We start from the raw sequence: 18,478 nt of genomic DNA, 5'->3' as shown, positions 1-18,478 counted from the left end.
TGCTTCCCACCCACAGCACATTGGCACCCCTCTCTGTCATTGGCTCCAGTTTCTTTCCAGCCATGTCATAAGCAGTCTCCAGGCTGGACATCCAGAACGTTCCTGTCTACAGCCAGCCCTTGTGACTTCACCAGCTTCTGTGGTGGCAGACAGCTTGCTGTCCCTTTTCAGGGGCTGGTCCAGGGGCAGGGACGGGTCCACCAAGAAGACCCCCGCCACCCCCATGAGCCAGCGATCTCCAAGATGATGGTCCCCAGGGAGGAGCTGGAGGGACTCCAGAGTCGGTGTCCTAGTGGCAGAGTTGGTAAAGAAAGAGCCTGAAGACGAGGGGAGGCAAGGAAGCAGGGCCTTGCCCCCTTGCCAGGTCTGTGAGACTAGGACCTTCAAGTCTGTGAATTCATACCCCCACCAGGTGTGCCCCATCTATAGAATAAACCATCTCCCACATGCGTCTACCACTATGGTTTTCACATATCTTTGGATGCTGAGACTGGCAGGTCATCTAAAAGCCTTTCTGGGTCTTAAAAAAAAAAAGAATGGTCCTCTGGGCCTGGTGGCACATGGCTGTCATCCCAGAACTTGGGAGGCTGAGGCAGGAGGATCACCCCTAGTTTGAGGCCTGCTTGGGCTACAGTGAGTTCGAGCCTAGTCTGGACTACATAGTGAGACCTTCCTGAAAAAAACAGAAACAGAACTATAGCAAGACTGGCCCCTCCCTTCCCTCTGGCTTCCTATCCTCCTGATGTGATCATGTGATCTCCCCCTCTGTTTCTCTATGTCTGTTGAGATGGTGCCATTGTGATCCCAACCACCATGAGGTCTTCATCAGAGCCATGCCCTTGAACCTCCAAAATTCTGAGCTAAATAATTTAACCTCTTTTGGGGGTTATGGTGGTGCATGCCTGTAATCCTAGCAGTTGGGAGGCAAGAGGATCCCCCGGTTCAAGGCCAGCCTGAACTACATAGTGAGACCATGTCACAACAAAGAAATCCCCCAAATTTAACCTTATTTGTAGAGTACTCATCCTCAGGTATTTTGTTATAGCTATGGAAGACAGACTAGTGCACTTAGCTGTAATTTTATTTTGCCCTGATTTGAACTATCATTTACAAACTAGTTATAAAGGAAGAGTAAAAGAATGCTCAATGAATTCGTACAGCTGTGTGGCCATCTCCACAGTCTGATGTTAGAACAGTCTTATTTCCTTGAAAGTTCCCTTGGACCTCTGTGAGGTCAAGCTGAGTTCCAGCCAGCCACCCGTCTGCTTTCTATATTTCTAGTTCTGCCTTTACTAGAAATTTCTGGTAAATAAATGGAATCACAGAATATTGTTAGATGCAGTGGCACACAGCTGCAATCCCAGCACTCAAGAGGCTGAGGAAGGAGAATCACCATGAGTTCAAGACCAGCTTGGGCTACATAGTGAGTTCAAAGGCCAGTCTGAACTACACAGTGACACCCTGTGTCAAACAACCAAAAATCAAAAGAGAAGATGAGGTTTTTGTGTCTCAATTCATTAACTGACCAAAAATTTACCTGCACATGTCCATAATTCATTTCTTTTTATTGTGAGAGAACACTCCACTGTGTGGATATACCACATTTTGTTGATATGTTCATCCTTTTTTATGGACAGCTAAGTTAGGCAGAAATATTACAGGCAATCAGATGGGCAGGCCCTTGAGGGAGTCAGTGAGTCAGTGCAGAAAGTAACACACTGGGACTAAAGATTAAGGTCATAATGGCCAGGGCCAGGGATTTAGCTCAGTGGTTTCGCCGCCTGCTATGCAAGCACAAGGACCCGAGTTTGATATTCAGTACCAAAAAAAAAAAAAGTCACAATGGCCAGATTTACATACTTGAGATTATAAGCTTGAAATTATCAGTTCCACTCTTTTGAGATTTCCTGAATAAATAAAGTATTATCTCCTTAGGGGTGGGCCATCATCTCCCACCAGACTAAAGGCAAAACTAAGACTATAGCTTTTCCAAGGTTAATGTCATCCATGTGCCCTTTCTACTACTGGATCAGTGTTAGCCAAGCAGCTATACCTGTAATCTTACTGTTTGATAATAGTTTTGAGCCACATTGTACTCACCTCTTGATTTTGCCCTATAAAACTTTCTCAGAGAAGTGTGCTCATTGGGACTCATTTGGGACCCCTCCTGTCTCTCAGGCCCTATTCCTATTCCCATTCCTATTCCCTGGTAAATTTTCCTATTTTAACCTCTGTTGTTCCTTAGAATTTATTCTTTGACTTCAGGGAACACAAACTCAGCATATCTGACATCTAGCAGGTTGGGAGTTACATATTTTTCCCCTATATCACTTTGACATATATTTGGATTTTCTCCCACCACTTGGTAATTGTGACTAATACTGATGTGAACATTCTTGTACAAGGGTTTTTGTTTTTGTCGTTTTTTGGGTTTTTTTGGTACTGGGGATTGAATTTGGGACCTTGTGCTTTTGAGGCAGGTGGCAGAACCACTGAGCTAAATCCCCAGCCCTGTTTTGTTTGATAGGTATGTTTTCTGTTGGGTTTATATGTAGGAACTAAATTGCTGGGCTGCAGTACCTCCGTGCTGAACATGTTAAACTCCCACCTCATTTTCCAAAGTGGCTGTGCCATTTCACATTCCCACCAGTGATGTATGAGTGCCCTATGTCCTACCTTGGTATTACCGGATGTCAAAAATGTTAGCATTCTGTGAATATAAAGTGCTACCTCATTGTGGTTTTGATTTGCATCTCCCTCGATGGTGATGGCTGGTGATGTTGAGCTTCCTTTCACGTGCTTATCAGCCATTTGTGTATCTTTATGAAAACATGCATTCAAATCCTTTGTCCTTTCAAAAAAAAAAAAATAGGGTCTTGGACCAGGGATTTAGCTCAGTGGTTCCGCTGCCTGCCTTGCAAGCCAAGGACCTGAGTTCGATCCCTGGCACCAAAAAAAAAAGGGTCTCACTGTGTAGGTCAGGCTGGCCTTGAACTCACAGCAATACTCTTGGTTCAGCCTCCTGAGTGCTGAGATTTCAGGCATGCAATACTATGCCCAGCTTCTTTGGTCCATTTAAAAAAAAAATTTGGACAAGGTCTCCCTATGTAGTTCAGGCTGGCCTTGAGCCCAGAGCAATCCTGCCTCAGCCTCCCAAGAGCTGGGATTATTTGACCTTTTATCCATTTTTAAATTGGGTTATTTGTCGTGTGTATGTGGTATGGAGGGTGGAATCCAGGGCCTTTGCACTGAGCTACATCCTCAGTCCTTTTTGTTTTTTAAGATAGGGTCTAAGTTGCTAAATTGCTCAGGTTGGGCTTGAATTTGTGGTGCTCCTGCCTCAGCCTCCCAGAGTCCTGGGATTATGGGCATGTGTCACAACTAGCTAGCTCTTTTAAAATTATAATGGTAATGTTATGCTCAAATGATTTTCAGGTATAGTTTGTAAATTACTTCTCCCTTTTACTCTTTTCCTTCCTTAAAGCATAGGTAGTTCTTGGTTCATGCTACTTTTTGGAAGTATCTATACTGCAAACTCTAGAAACCAAAACAAGTTGAATTTAAGGACCTATTTGGACACAGTTAATAGACTGAACTAAAAGTATCACACAATTATATTGAGTAGAGCACTTTTTATGTTCTTGACATCAGAGAAAATTTTGATATCTTTACAATGTTTTCCAGTTATTTTCTTTTTTTTCTAGTTATATTCATTTATCTTTTTATTATTGGGTTGTAAGAGTTCCTTGTACATTCTGGCTGTAGTTTTTTTTTTTAAAGCAGATACAGGATTCTTTGTTTTGTTTTGTTTTTTGGTACCGGGGATCGAACTTGGGACCTTGTGCTTTTGAGCCAGGCGGCAGAACCACTGAGCTAAATCCCCAGCCCAGGTAAAGGATTCTTGAACATTCTTTTCTTTTGTCTTTGGAGGTGTTAAGAGACAGAGCCTAGGGCAAGGGATTTAGCTCTGTGGTACCATGCTTGCCTCACAAGTGCAAGGTTCTACGTTTGATTCCTGGTACCAAAAGAAAAAATGAACCAGAGCCTAGTGGGAGAAAGTTAGATCATTGAGGGTGTGGTCTTGAAGAGGTATGGAACCCTGGCTCCTGCACTTCCTCTCTCTTTGCTTCCTATCCGCCTAAGGTGAAAAGCTGAGCTTCACCATGTGCTCCCCACCGTGATGCACTGTCTCACCACAGGCCCAAAAGCAACAGGGCTCACTGGCCGTGGACTGAAACCTCCAAGACTATAAGCCAAAATGAACTTTTTCTCTTTAATTCTATTTCAGGTTTCTTTTGTTTGTTTGGGTTTTTTTTGGTATTGGGGATTGAACTCAGGACCTTGTGCTTGCGAGGCAGGCACGGGCGCCACTGAGCCAAATCTCTGGCCCCTCTCGTATTTTTTATAGAACAGAAAGTTGACTAATATACTATATCAGCTCTGATCATCTTATAAGCTCTTGGGTAAGAGAGAAATAAACATCTATTCTAAGTAGCTGTTATTCTGGACTTTATTACCATAGTAAAATTGCCTTGCAAGTGCAAGGACCTGAGTTCAATCCTTGGTACAAAAAAAAAAAATAGGGAATTAGTCAAGAGACACACCTGCTAAACAGTTCTGATGGCAACAATACGGACAGCTGTTAGGAATCAGTCACTGCAATCCCTGTACATTATCTCCTGGTCACCCCGTGAGATTTCCAGGTTCAAAACTTCCCAGCCTCATAAGTTTGAGCTCACACACAGGTGGCTGGAATTTGAATCCCTACCCAATTTCAAAACCCTAGCCTTTCCCATCAAACCACACAGGACAGTGTCTGTGTCTGGCTAAAAATGAATTGATAAAGAGAATGCGGTGTTTACACACCATGGAGTACTAATCTGTCATAAAGAAGGGTAAGCTTCAGTCATAGGAAAATGGGTGCACCCTGAGAAATAAATCAGACACACAAGCTCAAATATCATATAGAGAAACTCAAATTATAAAGAGCAAAAGAAAACTTGGATAATAGGAAATAGGGAGACCTTTCTCAAACGGGAAGGAGATCAAGAGAGGGAGGGAGGAGCCAGGGATTTAGCTCCGTGGTCTCACCACCTGCCTTGAAAGCGCAAGGTCCCGAGTTCAATCCCCAGTACCAAAAAGAAAAAATGGAGGGAGGGGGAAAGGGGATGAGAAAAGGAATTAAGATGTGTTCTGTGCATGTACCAACTCCACACAAGGAGTGTAAACATTATGTACTGCACACGTGTGCTAATTAAAATGAAGACAGGAGAGAGACACTGAAGTGCCTTATTGTCAGAACTTACTGGAAGGCTTCCCAAGTTGTGTCCAGGCAGGCAAGTAAGTTTGGGGATCCAGTTCTTCAATCTTGTGAGGGTTGTTTCTTTCTAATGTCTCAAGTCCTCTGTGGAGGAAAAAAAAAATCCAACTGGAGTCCACAACTGTCTAAAACAGGCATTTGTCTGCAGACCTCCCAGTAGGCTTCCTGGATGGGGACCATGGCCCAAGGGTTCATAGAAAGCTCGGTGGTGATCTTACTGCTCTTAAAAGTATGGCAGCGTTGACTAGGGGCATCTCTTCAGTAGGTGACCAACAAAGAAACTGACAGATGGAGAGTCAGATCCAGCTTCTCACTAGCAGGAGGATGACTCCCACCTGCTACACTGGGGTTTTCCTGTTGGAGACTGGAGAAACATAAGTCATCACATGGGGATCCCGGCAGTAACAGGCATTCATTCCCCCCAAATCCCACAGTTACCATACAGAGAAAATACTCCTGAGGGAACTGGTCATTCATAAACTGTCACCCCAAGTTCCCTCCACAGTGAACATCAGCTTGGCGCCATCTGAGAGAAATCATGTGAGCCATTCATGCAATTTAAAATGTTCCCAGAGCCACATTTTTAGAAAGGTACTGATAAAATTGATTTAAATGTATTTTATGCAATACAGTATGCCCAAAATATAATTGCAGTGTCATCAAGATTTTAAAATATTTGTGAGAGGGCCAGGGATTTAGCTTAGTGGTTCCACTGCCTGCCTTGCAAGCACAAGGTCCCGAGTTCAATCCCCAGTACCAAACAACAACAACAAAACAAAAAATATTAGATATTCTATATGTTTTTCATAACTGAGCCTTTGAAATATAGTGTTTTACATTTACAGCACTTTATTTTAACTTTTAACTTTTTTTTTCAGTGGTCTGGGAATCGAACCCAGGGCCTAGCACACGCCACTCACCACTGAGCTACAGCCCCGGCCCGGCAGCACTTCCCCATGGGGACAGGTGAGCAGTGCACAGGCATAGAGTCCCTCTCCCCCTCATCCCCACATCATGCAATAGTCTCTCAACTGCAAAGTGAAATGGAAAATATTGCAGAGGATGGGAAATGAAAAATGTGATGGGTGGAACTGCTGGGCCCATGCACAAGACCCTGACAAATGCCAAGTGTGCAAGAGTTCAGTAACATCGGGCAAGGAAAAATAGATATGGTGATGTTGTGGGCTTAACTGGGTCCCCTCCAAAATTACCGTGTTAGAGTCTTGACCCTCAGGACTTCAGAATGTGGTCTTGTTTGGAGAAAGGGGTGTTAGAGAAGGTAAAATGAGGTCATGGGGGTGCCTAGGCCAGTGTGACCAGTGTTCTTATAATGGGGAAATGTGCACATGGACACACACACGGAGGAGGTGCCATCCCCACATCATGGAGAGTCTGGAGCAGGTCCATCCTCACACCCCATGAAAGGGACTGGCAGCTGTCACCTTGATATCTGATTTTACCTCCAGGACTGTGAGACAATAAATTTCTGTTTTTTAACCCCTCCATCTGTGGTATTTTATTGAAGCAGCCTAAATAGGGCCGGGGATTTAGCTCTGTGGTTTCGCCGCCTGCTGCGCAAGCGCAAGGACCCAAGTTCGATCCCTGGTACCAAAAAAAAAACAGCAAAAAAAAAGAAAGCAGCCTAAATAGACTCGTGCAAATGGGCTGTCTGGGAGCATCAAAGAGAACATTTTGTTTTGGTTTGGTCTGATTTGATTTGGGATCAGGGTGTCACTACGTATACAGTCCAGGCTGGTCTCAAATTTGTGATCCTCCTGCCTCAGCCTCCCGAATGTTGGGGAGACCAGCCTGGGCCACTGCAGTTGGCTCATAAGGGAACAGTTTTTCCTATAAAAGGTTCCAGGTGGCCCTTCCAAAAACTGCAGATGAACTCTACTCTTGACCCTCACTGTGCACAGGGCTGGGTCCCCAAAATTCCCATCACCGATTCACAGTGTCATGGCGGCACCCTGCGCACATGTCTCGGGGAGGAGAAGAGAAAAGGTCAGCAGGGGGAGTGTGATGCACCAGCACACTTTGTTCCTTGAGTTCCCGGCAAGTGGAACTTCCCCCATTAAAGTTTCCAAAACCCTTCTGTAGATCACCACAGAAAAACATTTGGGGATTTCACAAAATAACTTTGGTCCTTAGTGGGAACACTGCTCCCCTTCTTCCTCGCAGAAAAGGCAGGAAACACAGCCCCCAATAATGGAGACCAACTGTCCAGGACACTACATACCCTACCATGACCCAGCAGGTGGAGCATAAGGCACGGGACTACCCAGAACCCACTGCAACCACAGGGGTGTGTGTTCTCTCTGCAGCGCCACACAGACCTGCCTGCCATACACAGGAGCCCTCTGCTGGACCCGGTCAACACACAGCCCGGCAAAGCCAAGCAACAGAACTCACCGCAAGGAGCAGCTCTGCTGAAACCGTCAGAGGTAGAAACTTTTGATCTGAGATTTGTATTTCTGGGTTGTGAAATATCTTCTCATTTTTGTTGTTGGACCTACCAAGATAGGAGAAATCAATGGAGTTGTGGAGGTGCAGGAAAATTCCACACTCTGTGCATGACCAGGCGACAGGATGCCGGGGCTGGTCCTGGGTGCATCTGCCATCTGTGGACCAGATGGGCTGTCCCTATCATTCCAGGCTGGGGCTCTGACTCTGCACCTAGGAGGAGAGAGATACCACCACCATCTCAAAGTAAGCCCACCTTTTAGATGGGGTGGAAAAACTGTGTGATAAGATCCAGACTCACATGGGAAGATGTCTGCCGCACAACCCGAGACATCAAGAAAACTGTCACAGTGGCTTTGGAGACAGGAGATAGCATCCCAACTCTGTATGACTACTTTCAACTTAGAGATGAAAAGACAGAGGCCCAGAGGGACAGGTCACTTCTTTGCATGGAGGGGACAGGATGCAAACCCAGATTATTCAGTGCTGCATGCTTAACCCTGCTCTGACTCCCTTCCATCCACACTCAAATTATAGCCAAAAGCTGGGCGTGATGGCACACATCTGTCATCACAGCACTTGGGAGGCTGAGGCAGGAGAATTGCTGTGGGCTCAATGGCAGCCTGGGCTACACAGTGAGACCCTGACTCAACAAAACAACCCCTCCCCAACAAATTATAGCCACATGCTTAGACAAAGTTCCCAACGAAAGAACTTGAGTAGAATCCACGTCCCCCACCCCTAGAGTGAGCCCTCCTTTCATGGCGGAAGACAAAGAAAGAAACACACACAGAGGATAATTTCAGATTCTGACCCATTAAGGAGGCTGATATTGGGGGCTGATACCATGGCTCCAAGGTGACCCATTGAGGGCCGTGGTGAGCCACTATAGCCAGGGTGGTCAGGGAAGTCTGCTGAGAAAGTGGTCTGTAGAGTCAGGTTTGTACAAGGGCCGAAAGCCATCTAGACACAGTGAAGGGAAAAGAGCTTTCTAGGGAGCAGAAATGGCAGGTTCAAAGGCCCTGTGGTTGGCCGGTGGAGAGAATTGCTGGAACAGCAAGAAAATCCATATGGATAGCATGGAGTAAGTGAAAGGAGGTGGCAGCATCCCAGTCCCTGGCTGGTCTCACAGAATCTTTGACTCCTAAAAAAGGGCACATTTCCCAAGAGCCCACATGGCTCTACACTGGCAGGGGATCATCAGAGCTCTGAAGGTCAAAGCCAAGGTCACCCACACTCCAGCCTACTCACCTAGTTCCCCTCCTCTGACAGAAAAGTCCTCCTCCAGGATGGCCCACTTGCGGATCCTCTGGGCATTGGAAGCAGCCTCCTGGTTCACAGCGTCTATGCCTTGCTGGGTGCCGGCATAGACAGGCAGGTCTTGTGAGTTCAGGATCTCTGACACGGTGGACACTTGGCTGCCCAGGGCCCGGCAGAAGTCGATGGCCGTCAAGGTCAGCTTGTCCAGGGGCTCCCCACTCATCTGGTTCGTGTGGCACTGCCCAGGACACCTCTGTCACCACACATGCTCCTCGGCCAGCCCCTGACCCCAATGCAGGCCCCAAAGACATGGAAAGCAATCGTGAACCCTGGGGGTGCGGAGAGGTCGCCTTCAGCCTCAGGAGCATGCTCGGGAACCTGGCCTTGTCGCCGACCAGCACCGCGTTACTGACGGTGGGGATCATCTTCACCAGGGCCTCGATGGGAACGGGGGCCACGTTTTCCCCGCTGGCGGTGATGGGGTGTTCTGCCACAAAACACACTCGGCACAGGTCTGACCACGACCACCCTCCTGCCCCGGACATCTCAGACAGCAGAAATCCCAGAAGCACAGGGCTTTTCTTGCACATCTCCATCCACCATCCACCTCAGTGCCACCGTGTCCACACCAGAGCACTCCACCTGGATGCCGTCCCCTTCTCCCTTTGGTTCTAGGGATGGAATCCAGGGCCATTACACTGAGCTCCATCCCCAGCCCTTTTTATTTTTTATTTTTATTTTGAGACACAGTCTCAGTCACCAAGTTGCCCAAGCTGGGCTCAGAACCTGTGATCCTCCTGCCTCAGGCTCCAGAGTGCCAAGATGGTAGGTGTGCACCACCACGCCCGGCTCCCCCAGCCCCAGAACCTTTGATGCGGCCGGTGATGCAGAGGAAACCCTGGCCGTCCACACGGCCCAGGTCCCCAGTGTGCAGCCAGCCTTCCTTGTCCACCGCCTCCATGGTGGCGTCTTCCCTTTCCAGGCAGCCCATGAAGATGTGCCGGCCCCACATGCACACCTCCCCGTTGCTGGCCTCGTCCTCCTGCAGCAGCAGGTTCTTGCAGGGGGGACAGGCGTGGGGGAACCGAGACTCAGAGACAAGGTCTCCCACCCAGGTCTGCCTGGGTCTGTGGCCCGGACTCCTAGTGCACTGCTCAGCTGCCCCCTCTCGAGCACCCAGGGAACCAGAGGTAATGACTCAGTGTCTCCTGCAAATCCAGAGACCCAGCACTTTGGGAACTGGGAAACTCAGCGGTGCTATAGGCTGTTTTTATTCCACATACATGGGAGGAAGGAAAACTGCTTGAAGACAGGAGCACAAAACCTATCAGCATTGAGAAAACACCTTTTTAGACCTCACTGCCTATAGCACACATCTTGCAATGACCACGGTAGCTGCTCTTAAGGGAAACAGTCAACAAGAATCTCTTCAGAGGTCCAAGTTACTTCTATAAGATGGAGTGCTTGCTTTGGCAACACATATACTTCTATAAGATGGAAAGGCAAATACCGGGTGTGGTGGTGCACACCTGTCATTCCAGCACTCAGGAGGCTGAGGCAGGAGGATTGCTGTAAGTTTGAGACCAGCCTGGGCTACACAGTGAGTTCAAGGCCAGCCAGAACTACATGGTGAGACTTTGTCTCAAAAAACAAAAACAATGGCCGGGGATTTAGCTCAGTGGTTTCACCGCCTGCTGCGCAAGCGCAAGGACCCGAGTTCAATCCCCTTTACCAAAAAAAAAAAAGATAGAAAGGCAACATCTGAAACCTGAGTTCTCAGACTCCCTTCTCAAGTGATATTTGCTGGGTTAGTGGACGGGTGCAAAGCAGTCAGACGCTGGATAAACATCCGAGGCGGAGTTTGCTGATGGTTTAGATGTGGGATCAGAGAGAAAGGAGGAGTCCAGGTGCCTCCAGGGTTTCTGGCAACTAAAAGGATGGCCAGGAAAACCACAGGAGAAGCAGCCTGGGAGCTCAGTTCTAAAGGTATGAACTCAACACGCCTGCGAGAGGCTCTTAGACACCCTGGCTGGGAGGCTGAAAAAGCAGGCAGAGAGGAAGTCTGGGGCCCAGGGGCAGGGTTGGAGCCATCAGTGCATGGAGGATGCAGGCTGGAATCATTAGTGTATGCAGGATGCAGGCTGGAGCCATCAGTGTACGGAGGATGCAGGCTGGAGCCATCAGTGTACACAGGATGCAGGCTGGAGCCATCAGTGCATGGAGGATGCAGGCTGGAGCCATCAGTGCATGGAGGATGCAGGCTGGAGCCATCAGTGTACACAGGATGCAGGCTGGAGCCATCAGTGCAACAGACCGCCATAGATCACCACCACTAGACACTGGGAGGGGCCTGTGAAAATTTCTTCCCTATGGCCTAAGCAGAAGCCAGTGCTGCCCACACATTGATCACACTATCAAAGGAAGGAGAAGGTTCTGCCACATGAAGATTTAACTTATTTTTTTTGCTCCTTAAGTTGAAACTCAATGGCAGACAAGGAATTGAGATGCTCAGTATGGTGACGGGGGTGGACCAGGGAGAGAGAGACCGGGTAGAAGATTCTGTGAATGAACATGGCTCTGCCTCAGAACTGAAGTTGCCTTTGGGATGTCAATGGTTCTGGTATCACCGCGGCTATCCCCGAAGCCTGGGGTGAGCTGAGCAGGGGAGGAAGCCAGAAGAGGCCCGGGAAGATGCAAGGTGCAGGTGCAGGGAGATGGAGGCTCATACCTGAGAACCCTGTAGTTACTGCAGCTGGAGACGCTGTGGGGTCCCGAGCTCTCGCTCATGCCATAGGTCTCGCCGATGGGGATGTCCAAGCTCAGAAAGAACTCAGAGGTCTCATGGGACAGGGGCGCGGCCCAGCTCAAGAACCAGTGGCAGTAATTGAGGCCCAGGGACCTCTTGATTTTGCGGAACACAAGTTTCTTAGCCATGTGGTAGTTCATGGAAGTGTCAGCTCTCCTGTGAAGGACAACACCAAAGGCAGCTGCCAGCCACTGGGCAGAAGTTGGGACCTCCTCACTCACCACCCTCTCAGCTCCCCGGAGCCTCCACCTACCCCAACATCTGCCTTGTGTGGACCTTTAAACCAATCATTTTGGCCCAGGGAATATCTTCTTCTTGAAGCTTGAGAACTTGGTAACATTTCCCTTTATGGTCTCCTGCAACTTCTCCCAAATTTGGGGCACCCCAAGGAAAGTGGTTGGCCTTACCTCCTTCAGAGTGCTTATCAAGGTGCCCTGTGGGGACCCAGCCAGGTTAGTCATGGCAGTGACATTCATGGACCCTAAATGTCCATCTCTCCCCGTCCACCCACCCAAGGCAGCCAGAGAACCCTCCTTTCACTGATTGGACCAGGGAGGGGGCCCAACCCAAGGTAGCCAACCCATTGGCTGGCTGGCAGCCAGTCAGATTTTTGTATTACCTCTAGGGATTTGATGGGGTGCAGCAACTGATATTTTTGGAAGGTAATGTTGAAAATACTATCAACTTTTTAATTAAAAAAAATTTTTGGTGGTAATAGATTGAACCCAGGGCCTTCACACTGAGCTACATCCCCATCCCTTTTTAAATTTTTTGTTTGTTTTGTTTGTTTGTTTTGGGGTTTTTTGGTACCAGAGATTGAAGTCAGGTCCTTGCGCTTGCGCAGCAGGTGGCGAAACCACTGAGCTAAATCCCCAGCCCTAAATTTTTTGTTTTGACACAGGGCCTCCCTAATTTTCCAAGTAGCCCAGGCTGGGCTCAAATTTACAATCCTCCTGCTTTGACCTCCCAGAATGCTAGAATTACAGGTGTGTGCCACCACACTCAAGTACTATCAATGTTTTAAGGGTAAGCCAGCAACTTTAGTTCTGTGGATGAAGGGATTTAGCTGAATGAAAGACATGAATATACGGAGAAATGCAAACAAGTTGTTTTATAATGGAATGAAAACAACTTATATGTTAGACAATTGGAGACTGGTAAAGAAATTATCTAACCACATGTGGAATATTATGCAACTGTTAAAAGGGGGCAAGATTCTCCTCCAAATTGACTTATAAATTTAATGCAATCCTGGATGTGAAACCTAGGCAGACTCTGTCATACAAAATGACAAGCTGATCTGAATTTTTTTTGTGTGCCTCCTATTAACAGGTGACAGAACCCAGGGCCTCATACATACAAGGCAAGGACTCTACCACTGAGCTAAGCCCCGGTCCTTTCTATTTTTTAAGACAGCATCTTACTAAGTTGTCCAGGCCAGCCTTGAACTTGTGATCCCCCTGCCTCAGCCTCCTGAGTAGCTGGGATGGCAGGCATGTGCTACCACACTGGCTTAATCTTTTTTTTTTTTGGTACTGGGGATCGAACTCAGAACCTTGCACTTTCGAGGAAGGTGGTACAACCACTGAGCTAAATCCCTGGCCCTACACTGGCTTAATCTTAAGCTTTATAGAGAGATGGAGAAGCCCTAGAATAGCCAAAGCAATTGTAGCAAAGAATGAAAAAAAATGAGAGGAGTTACTACCTGTCTCCAAAACTTATTATAAAGTAGGATGGTAAACAGGTCTGGTTTTACTAGTACTGCAGGGGTTCCTGAAAAGTGAGGTTTTCCCTTTTTAAAGGTGATCAAGTCCAAGGACACAGGGGTAAGTTGAGCTAAAATCAGCATAATCAGCCAGGCGTGGTGGTACACACCTGCACTCCCAGCATGTGGGAGGCTGAGGGAGGAGGACTGCCCTGAGTTCAAGGGCAGCCTGGACAACCTAGCAACTAGGTGAGATGGGCACAGTGGCATATGCCAGTAATCCCAGCTACTCAGGAGGCTCAGGCAGGAGGATCACAAGTTTGAGGCCAATCTGGGCAACTTAGTGAGACCCTGTTTCAAAATTAAAAATAAAAGGCCTGGGGATGTAGCTCAGTGGTAGAGTAGTCCTAGGTTCCATTCCCAATACCAAAAGGAAAAGGAAAAAGAAAAAGAAAAGGTGGTATCACATATTTTAAAAAATGGAGGTGAACACCAAAGAAAAAAATCTTAAATATCTGAAAGAGCTGGGTGTGGTGGTGCACTATCATCCCAGCATTCCGGAGGCTGAGGCAGGAGGTTTGCCGGGAGTTTGAGCCTAGCCTGGGCTACATAGAGAGACTTCATCTCAAAAAAACCCCTCAAAACCCAGCAAATGCCTGTAATCCCAGCACTTGGGAGGCTGAGGCAGGAGGACCACCATGAGTTCGACACCAGCCTGGGCTACACAGAGTTCAAGCCAGCCTGAACTGCATAGTGAGACCCTGTCTCAAACAAAGCAAAACAAATAACAGAAAAACCCCATGCCTAAAACAGCATCTGTGGAATACTCGCCCCATGGGCCTCAGCGGTGGGGCCTCCCTCAGCCTCACCTTGAGCACGTCTGGCTGTGCAAAGTGCGTGAGCCCCCCAATCTTCATGGGGATCCAGGGAGCCCTACAGCCTGCACCACAGCCCCAGCTGTCCACGTGACCTGGAACACAGGGACAGCCTAGTGACCGTCCTCGCCCTCGGGCGGCACATGCAGGCTGTGTTCACATAGTGAGCACCTACCAACACCTATGTGTGCAGGTAGCGCTCTCCAACGCCAAACCTCTGGCTTTTTTTTTTGTTTATTTTCACAGTACTAGGATGGAACTCAGGACTTTCCACTGAGCTCCATCCCCAACCCTTTTGTATTTTTGGAGACGCAGTCTCGATAAATCACTAAGTTGCCCGGGATGTGCTCAGCTTTTGAGATCCTCCTGCCTCAGCCTGCCAGAGCACTGCGATGACAGGTGTGTGCCACCGTTCCCAGCTCGAAGACTTATTTCTGCATGGCACACCCGGCATGCCTGATTCTTTTACAGCTGTGATCAAATCACCCTTGCACTCCACCACCTCCTTTGAAGCCACTCCTCGACTCTCTACCCCAATGGCTAAGGACCCACACTCGCTCTGTGCTACACCCCTAAACACCACCCTGCTCCTGGGGACTGCACTAGTCAGCCCTGCAATACTGGAACAAAGTACAATTTAAAGGAGAAGAGGTTTATTTTGGCTCATGGTTTCAGGGAGTTCAGTCCTTGGTCAGCTAGCTTCAAGGCAGAAACATCATGGCAGAAGGGCCTGGTGGACCATTAAGAGAAATCCAGATTAAATCCACACTGAGATTCCATCTTACCACCGAAAGAACAGCCAACATCAAGAAATCAAATACCAACAAATGCCATTAAGGATGTGAAGAAAAAGGAACCTGTCTACACTGTTGGTAGGAATGTAAACTAGTAACAACCACTATGAAAATCAGTATGGAGATTCCTCAAAAAACTAAAACTAGAAATTTGATTTGACCTAGCTATTCTCCTTCTAGGTATCTTCCTGAAAAGAGTTGAAGATGTCATATTACGATGATCCATGCACACCCATGTTCATAGCAGCACAACTCTTATAATAGCTAAATCTTGGAAGCAGCCTCTGTGTGCTTCAAGAGATGAATAAAGAAAATGTGTTATTTACATACAATGGAGTACTACTCAACCACAAAGAAAGATAAATGTGAGTCATTTGTAGGAAAATGAATACACTTTGAGACCATAATGTTAAGTGAAATAAATCAGACACACAAGCTTAAATATCACATGGTTTCTCTTATATGAGAAACCTGAAATATAAATAAAGAGCGAAATAAAAGATAGGTAACAGGAAGTAGAGAGATAGATCTTTCTCCAGTGGAAAGGGGATTGGGAGATGGAGGAAGGGTGAGAGAGGGGAGGGAAAGGGGATTTTATAAAGGAATAAGAGGGGCTGGGAATTTAGCTCAGTGTTACTGCACCTGCCTTGCAAGCGCAAGGTCCTGAGTTCAATCCCCAGTACCATTAAAAAAAAAAAAAGGAATTAAGATGTGTTATGTAGGTGTGCCAACTCCTCACAGGAATGCAGACATTATGCATGGCTAACGTGTATTAATAAAAATAAAAGAGAAGGGTGCAGCAGAGCAAAGCTGCTCACCACGTGGCAGCCAGGAAGCAGAAGGGGGAAGGGACCAACGACCAGATAGAGTCCCCAAGGTCACACTGGTGTGACCTACCCAGACGCATCTGGAAGTGTGCTTGGTTTGCACACCTCCTAGGCATCTCCCAAGCCAGTCAGGTTGAGGGTCAAGATCCACCAACCCAGGGACAGGAGCAGACTTTGCTTACATTGTCATGACTAAGCATCACGGCCTTGGGGTCGCCCACAGTCCCGGAAGTGTAGATGAGTACTGCACACTGATTCACTTTCTGGCTCTTGATGATCTGATCCAGCTGCGTGTCAGGAACGCTGTTGTCAAGTTCCATGAAATCATCCCACTGTGGACAAAAAAAGGCAGATACTATTGTGTACTGCCTTCCCCAGTTCAGCCTCACCCTCTATTTCTTAGCTGCTGATTGGATGGGGCTAACTGCACCCCAGCTCCAGGGATCCACTCTGATTGGATGAAGCCAGAATATTCCATCAACATGGGTCACAGGGGTTGGATAGGGTCTGAGCAAGTGACTTGAAGTGGTCCAATCACAGAGAAGATGAAGACTTTAGCTGGGAATTCTAGGACATAGAATGGAGGTGAAAGAGCCAAGATGTAGCTCCAGAACATGCTGAATCATCTCAGGATTATGAGACAAAGCAAGGCTAGAGTGGATCCATGAAACCAAGAGAGCAAAATTGAGCCCAAGGAACATTTATTAAGCACCTGGTTCCTATGATTGCCTGAAATCCATATGCTGAGTTGTAACTCCCTGGGCCAAACGGATTATCCTCTTTTGCTTAAGATATTTGGAATCAAGCTTTTGTCACTAGCAACCAGTGGGAACCTTGCTAATAACAGGTGTGTCCTCTCCCCCACTGTGTCCAAGGCCACATAGCAAATAAACTGAGAAGGTGCAAACAAACCAAGATGTTGTGACTGCAGTCTGTGCTACCATGAATTTGTTGCCTCAAAGTGAACACTAAGCGAGACCTGAAGAATTTCTACCACCAAGACCCCAACAAGGCACCGGGTGAGGGGACACACTGACTTCAAGATGAAAGATCTTCTGAGTTCTTCAGAAATGGCCAGTGCTGTTCAGGCCATTCTGAGCAGGCAGCTCCAGGTCACCTCTAGCACTTTAGGGGAAGGGGGTCCTTGTCCCTTAGTGACAGATGTCCAGTCCCCTCCCCCAAGGCTGCTTCCTAACAGCTGGCAGAAGACCGCTCTCCCAGGGCAAGTGGATTTGGGGCAGGTACCAGACCCGAGCTGGGCCAGTCCTATCCTCTTTCTTGGGAACCCGAGACCAGTCCCTTTTGCCGGGTACTGAGATGCCAAGCATTGCGATCTGCCCGGTTAAACGACTTATTCTGCCTTTTTTTTTTTTTTGGTACGAGGGATCAAACTCAGGACCTTGTGCTTGTGAGGCAGGCGGTGGAACTACTGAGCTAAATCCCTGGCCCCTTATTCTGCCATTTTTATCCCCAAATTTCATGTTTGAGTTCATACGTAGCTCTCAGTCCTAATGAATGTGTTTCCAAACGGAATTTTAAAACTTTCCGGTCTACCCACCCTTGCAGAGAAGTAGATGCTGTTCGATGTCACAAAACTGTTCCCAGTAAATCAGTGTCCTCAACCCAGAGTGATTCTGCCCCCCTGGGGATCTGGAGCAACTTCTGGAGCCAGTTTTGGTTGTGTCAGTAGAGAGGTGATACTGCCACCTAGCGGGTGGAGGCCAGGGATGCCGCTCAGCACCCTGCAATGCCTAGGACCCGGCTTTCAAACCAAGAATCGTTGTTCGGTCAGGAGGGAGGTGGAGAAACCCGGTTGTCAGGTGTTTTTGTTTGTTTGCTATTTGCAGTGCAGGAGATCGAACCCAGCGAGGCTGTACACTTGAGCTCCATCCCTAGTCCTTTTTATTTTTTTTAAATTTTGAGACAGGGTCTCACTAAGTCGCTAAGTTCCCCAGGGTGGGCTTGAACTTGAGATCTTCCTTCCTGCCTCAGCCTGAGCATCAGGGATCACAGGTATGGCTCTGTCAGGGCTATTTCTAACCAAGAAAGCTTTCAAATTATCCATGATTTAAAAGGCTGTTGATATGGTTGGAACCTCTAAAATACCTGTAATTCTGATCAGTTGCCTAATTAGTCCTCATCCTAGTGTTAATATATAAATGGACATTTCTGAAGCTAGTGGTGCACAGTGGTGCACGCTGGTAATGGCAGTAGTCGGGAGGCTGAAGCAGGAGGATTACTGTGAGTTCAAGGCCAGCCTGGATTACAGAGAAAGATCTTGTCTCAAAAACAATGAACAAACAAAAACAAAAAGACATCCCACACTGAACCCCATAATATGTACAGTTCTGTATCAATTAAAAAGAAATACATAAATAAATGGAACTTGTTGCCTTACAAGCCTCTTTCCCCAGCTTTTTTTTTTTTT

The 18,478-nt window shown here is 47.5% G+C and overlaps 2 protein-coding genes across 5 annotated transcripts in view; one reads left to right on the top strand and one right to left on the bottom strand.

Moving 5' to 3' along the window:
* Positions 1-18,478, top strand: part of Rfx2 (regulatory factor X2) — a 121,046-nt gene that overhangs the window by 1,214 nt on the left and 101,354 nt on the right. For 3 of the 4 annotated variants that reach the window (XM_021245288.2, XM_021245284.2, XM_087201328.1), the window contains exons 2-3: positions 6,199-6,286; positions 7,645-7,764. The gene's annotated coding sequence lies outside the window, so the exon portion shown is untranslated. Of the gene's footprint in view, positions 1-195; positions 365-6,198; positions 6,287-7,644; positions 7,765-18,478 lie in introns of those variants that run through there. The other variant, XM_021245285.2, reaches the window with a different exon arrangement.
* LOC101713217 (long-chain-fatty-acid--CoA ligase ACSBG2) overlaps positions 5,539-18,478 on the bottom strand; it is a 42,093-nt gene continuing 29,153 nt past the window's right edge. Inside the window, 11 exon segments of the mRNA XM_087201423.1 lie at positions 5,539-5,684; positions 7,733-7,832; positions 9,035-9,281; positions 9,394-9,530; positions 9,911-10,110; positions 10,955-10,972; positions 11,772-12,005; positions 12,103-12,151; positions 12,154-12,283; positions 14,424-14,579; positions 16,194-16,382. Coding sequence (XP_087057549.1) covers positions 7,759-7,832; positions 9,035-9,281; positions 9,394-9,530; positions 9,911-10,110; positions 10,955-10,972; positions 11,772-12,005; positions 12,103-12,151; positions 12,154-12,283; positions 14,424-14,579; positions 16,194-16,382 — 1,434 coding nt within the window. The 3' untranslated portion in view covers positions 5,539-5,684; positions 7,733-7,758.

Source organism: Heterocephalus glaber, unplaced genomic scaffold (assembly GCF_053883595.1).
Source record: "Heterocephalus glaber isolate CG9 unplaced genomic scaffold, H.glaber_assembly_v1.0 deba00001760, whole genome shotgun sequence".
Lineage (NCBI taxonomy): Eukaryota > Metazoa > Chordata > Mammalia > Rodentia > Bathyergidae > Heterocephalus > Heterocephalus glaber.
This window is presented reverse-complemented; position numbering and strand designations above follow the sequence as displayed.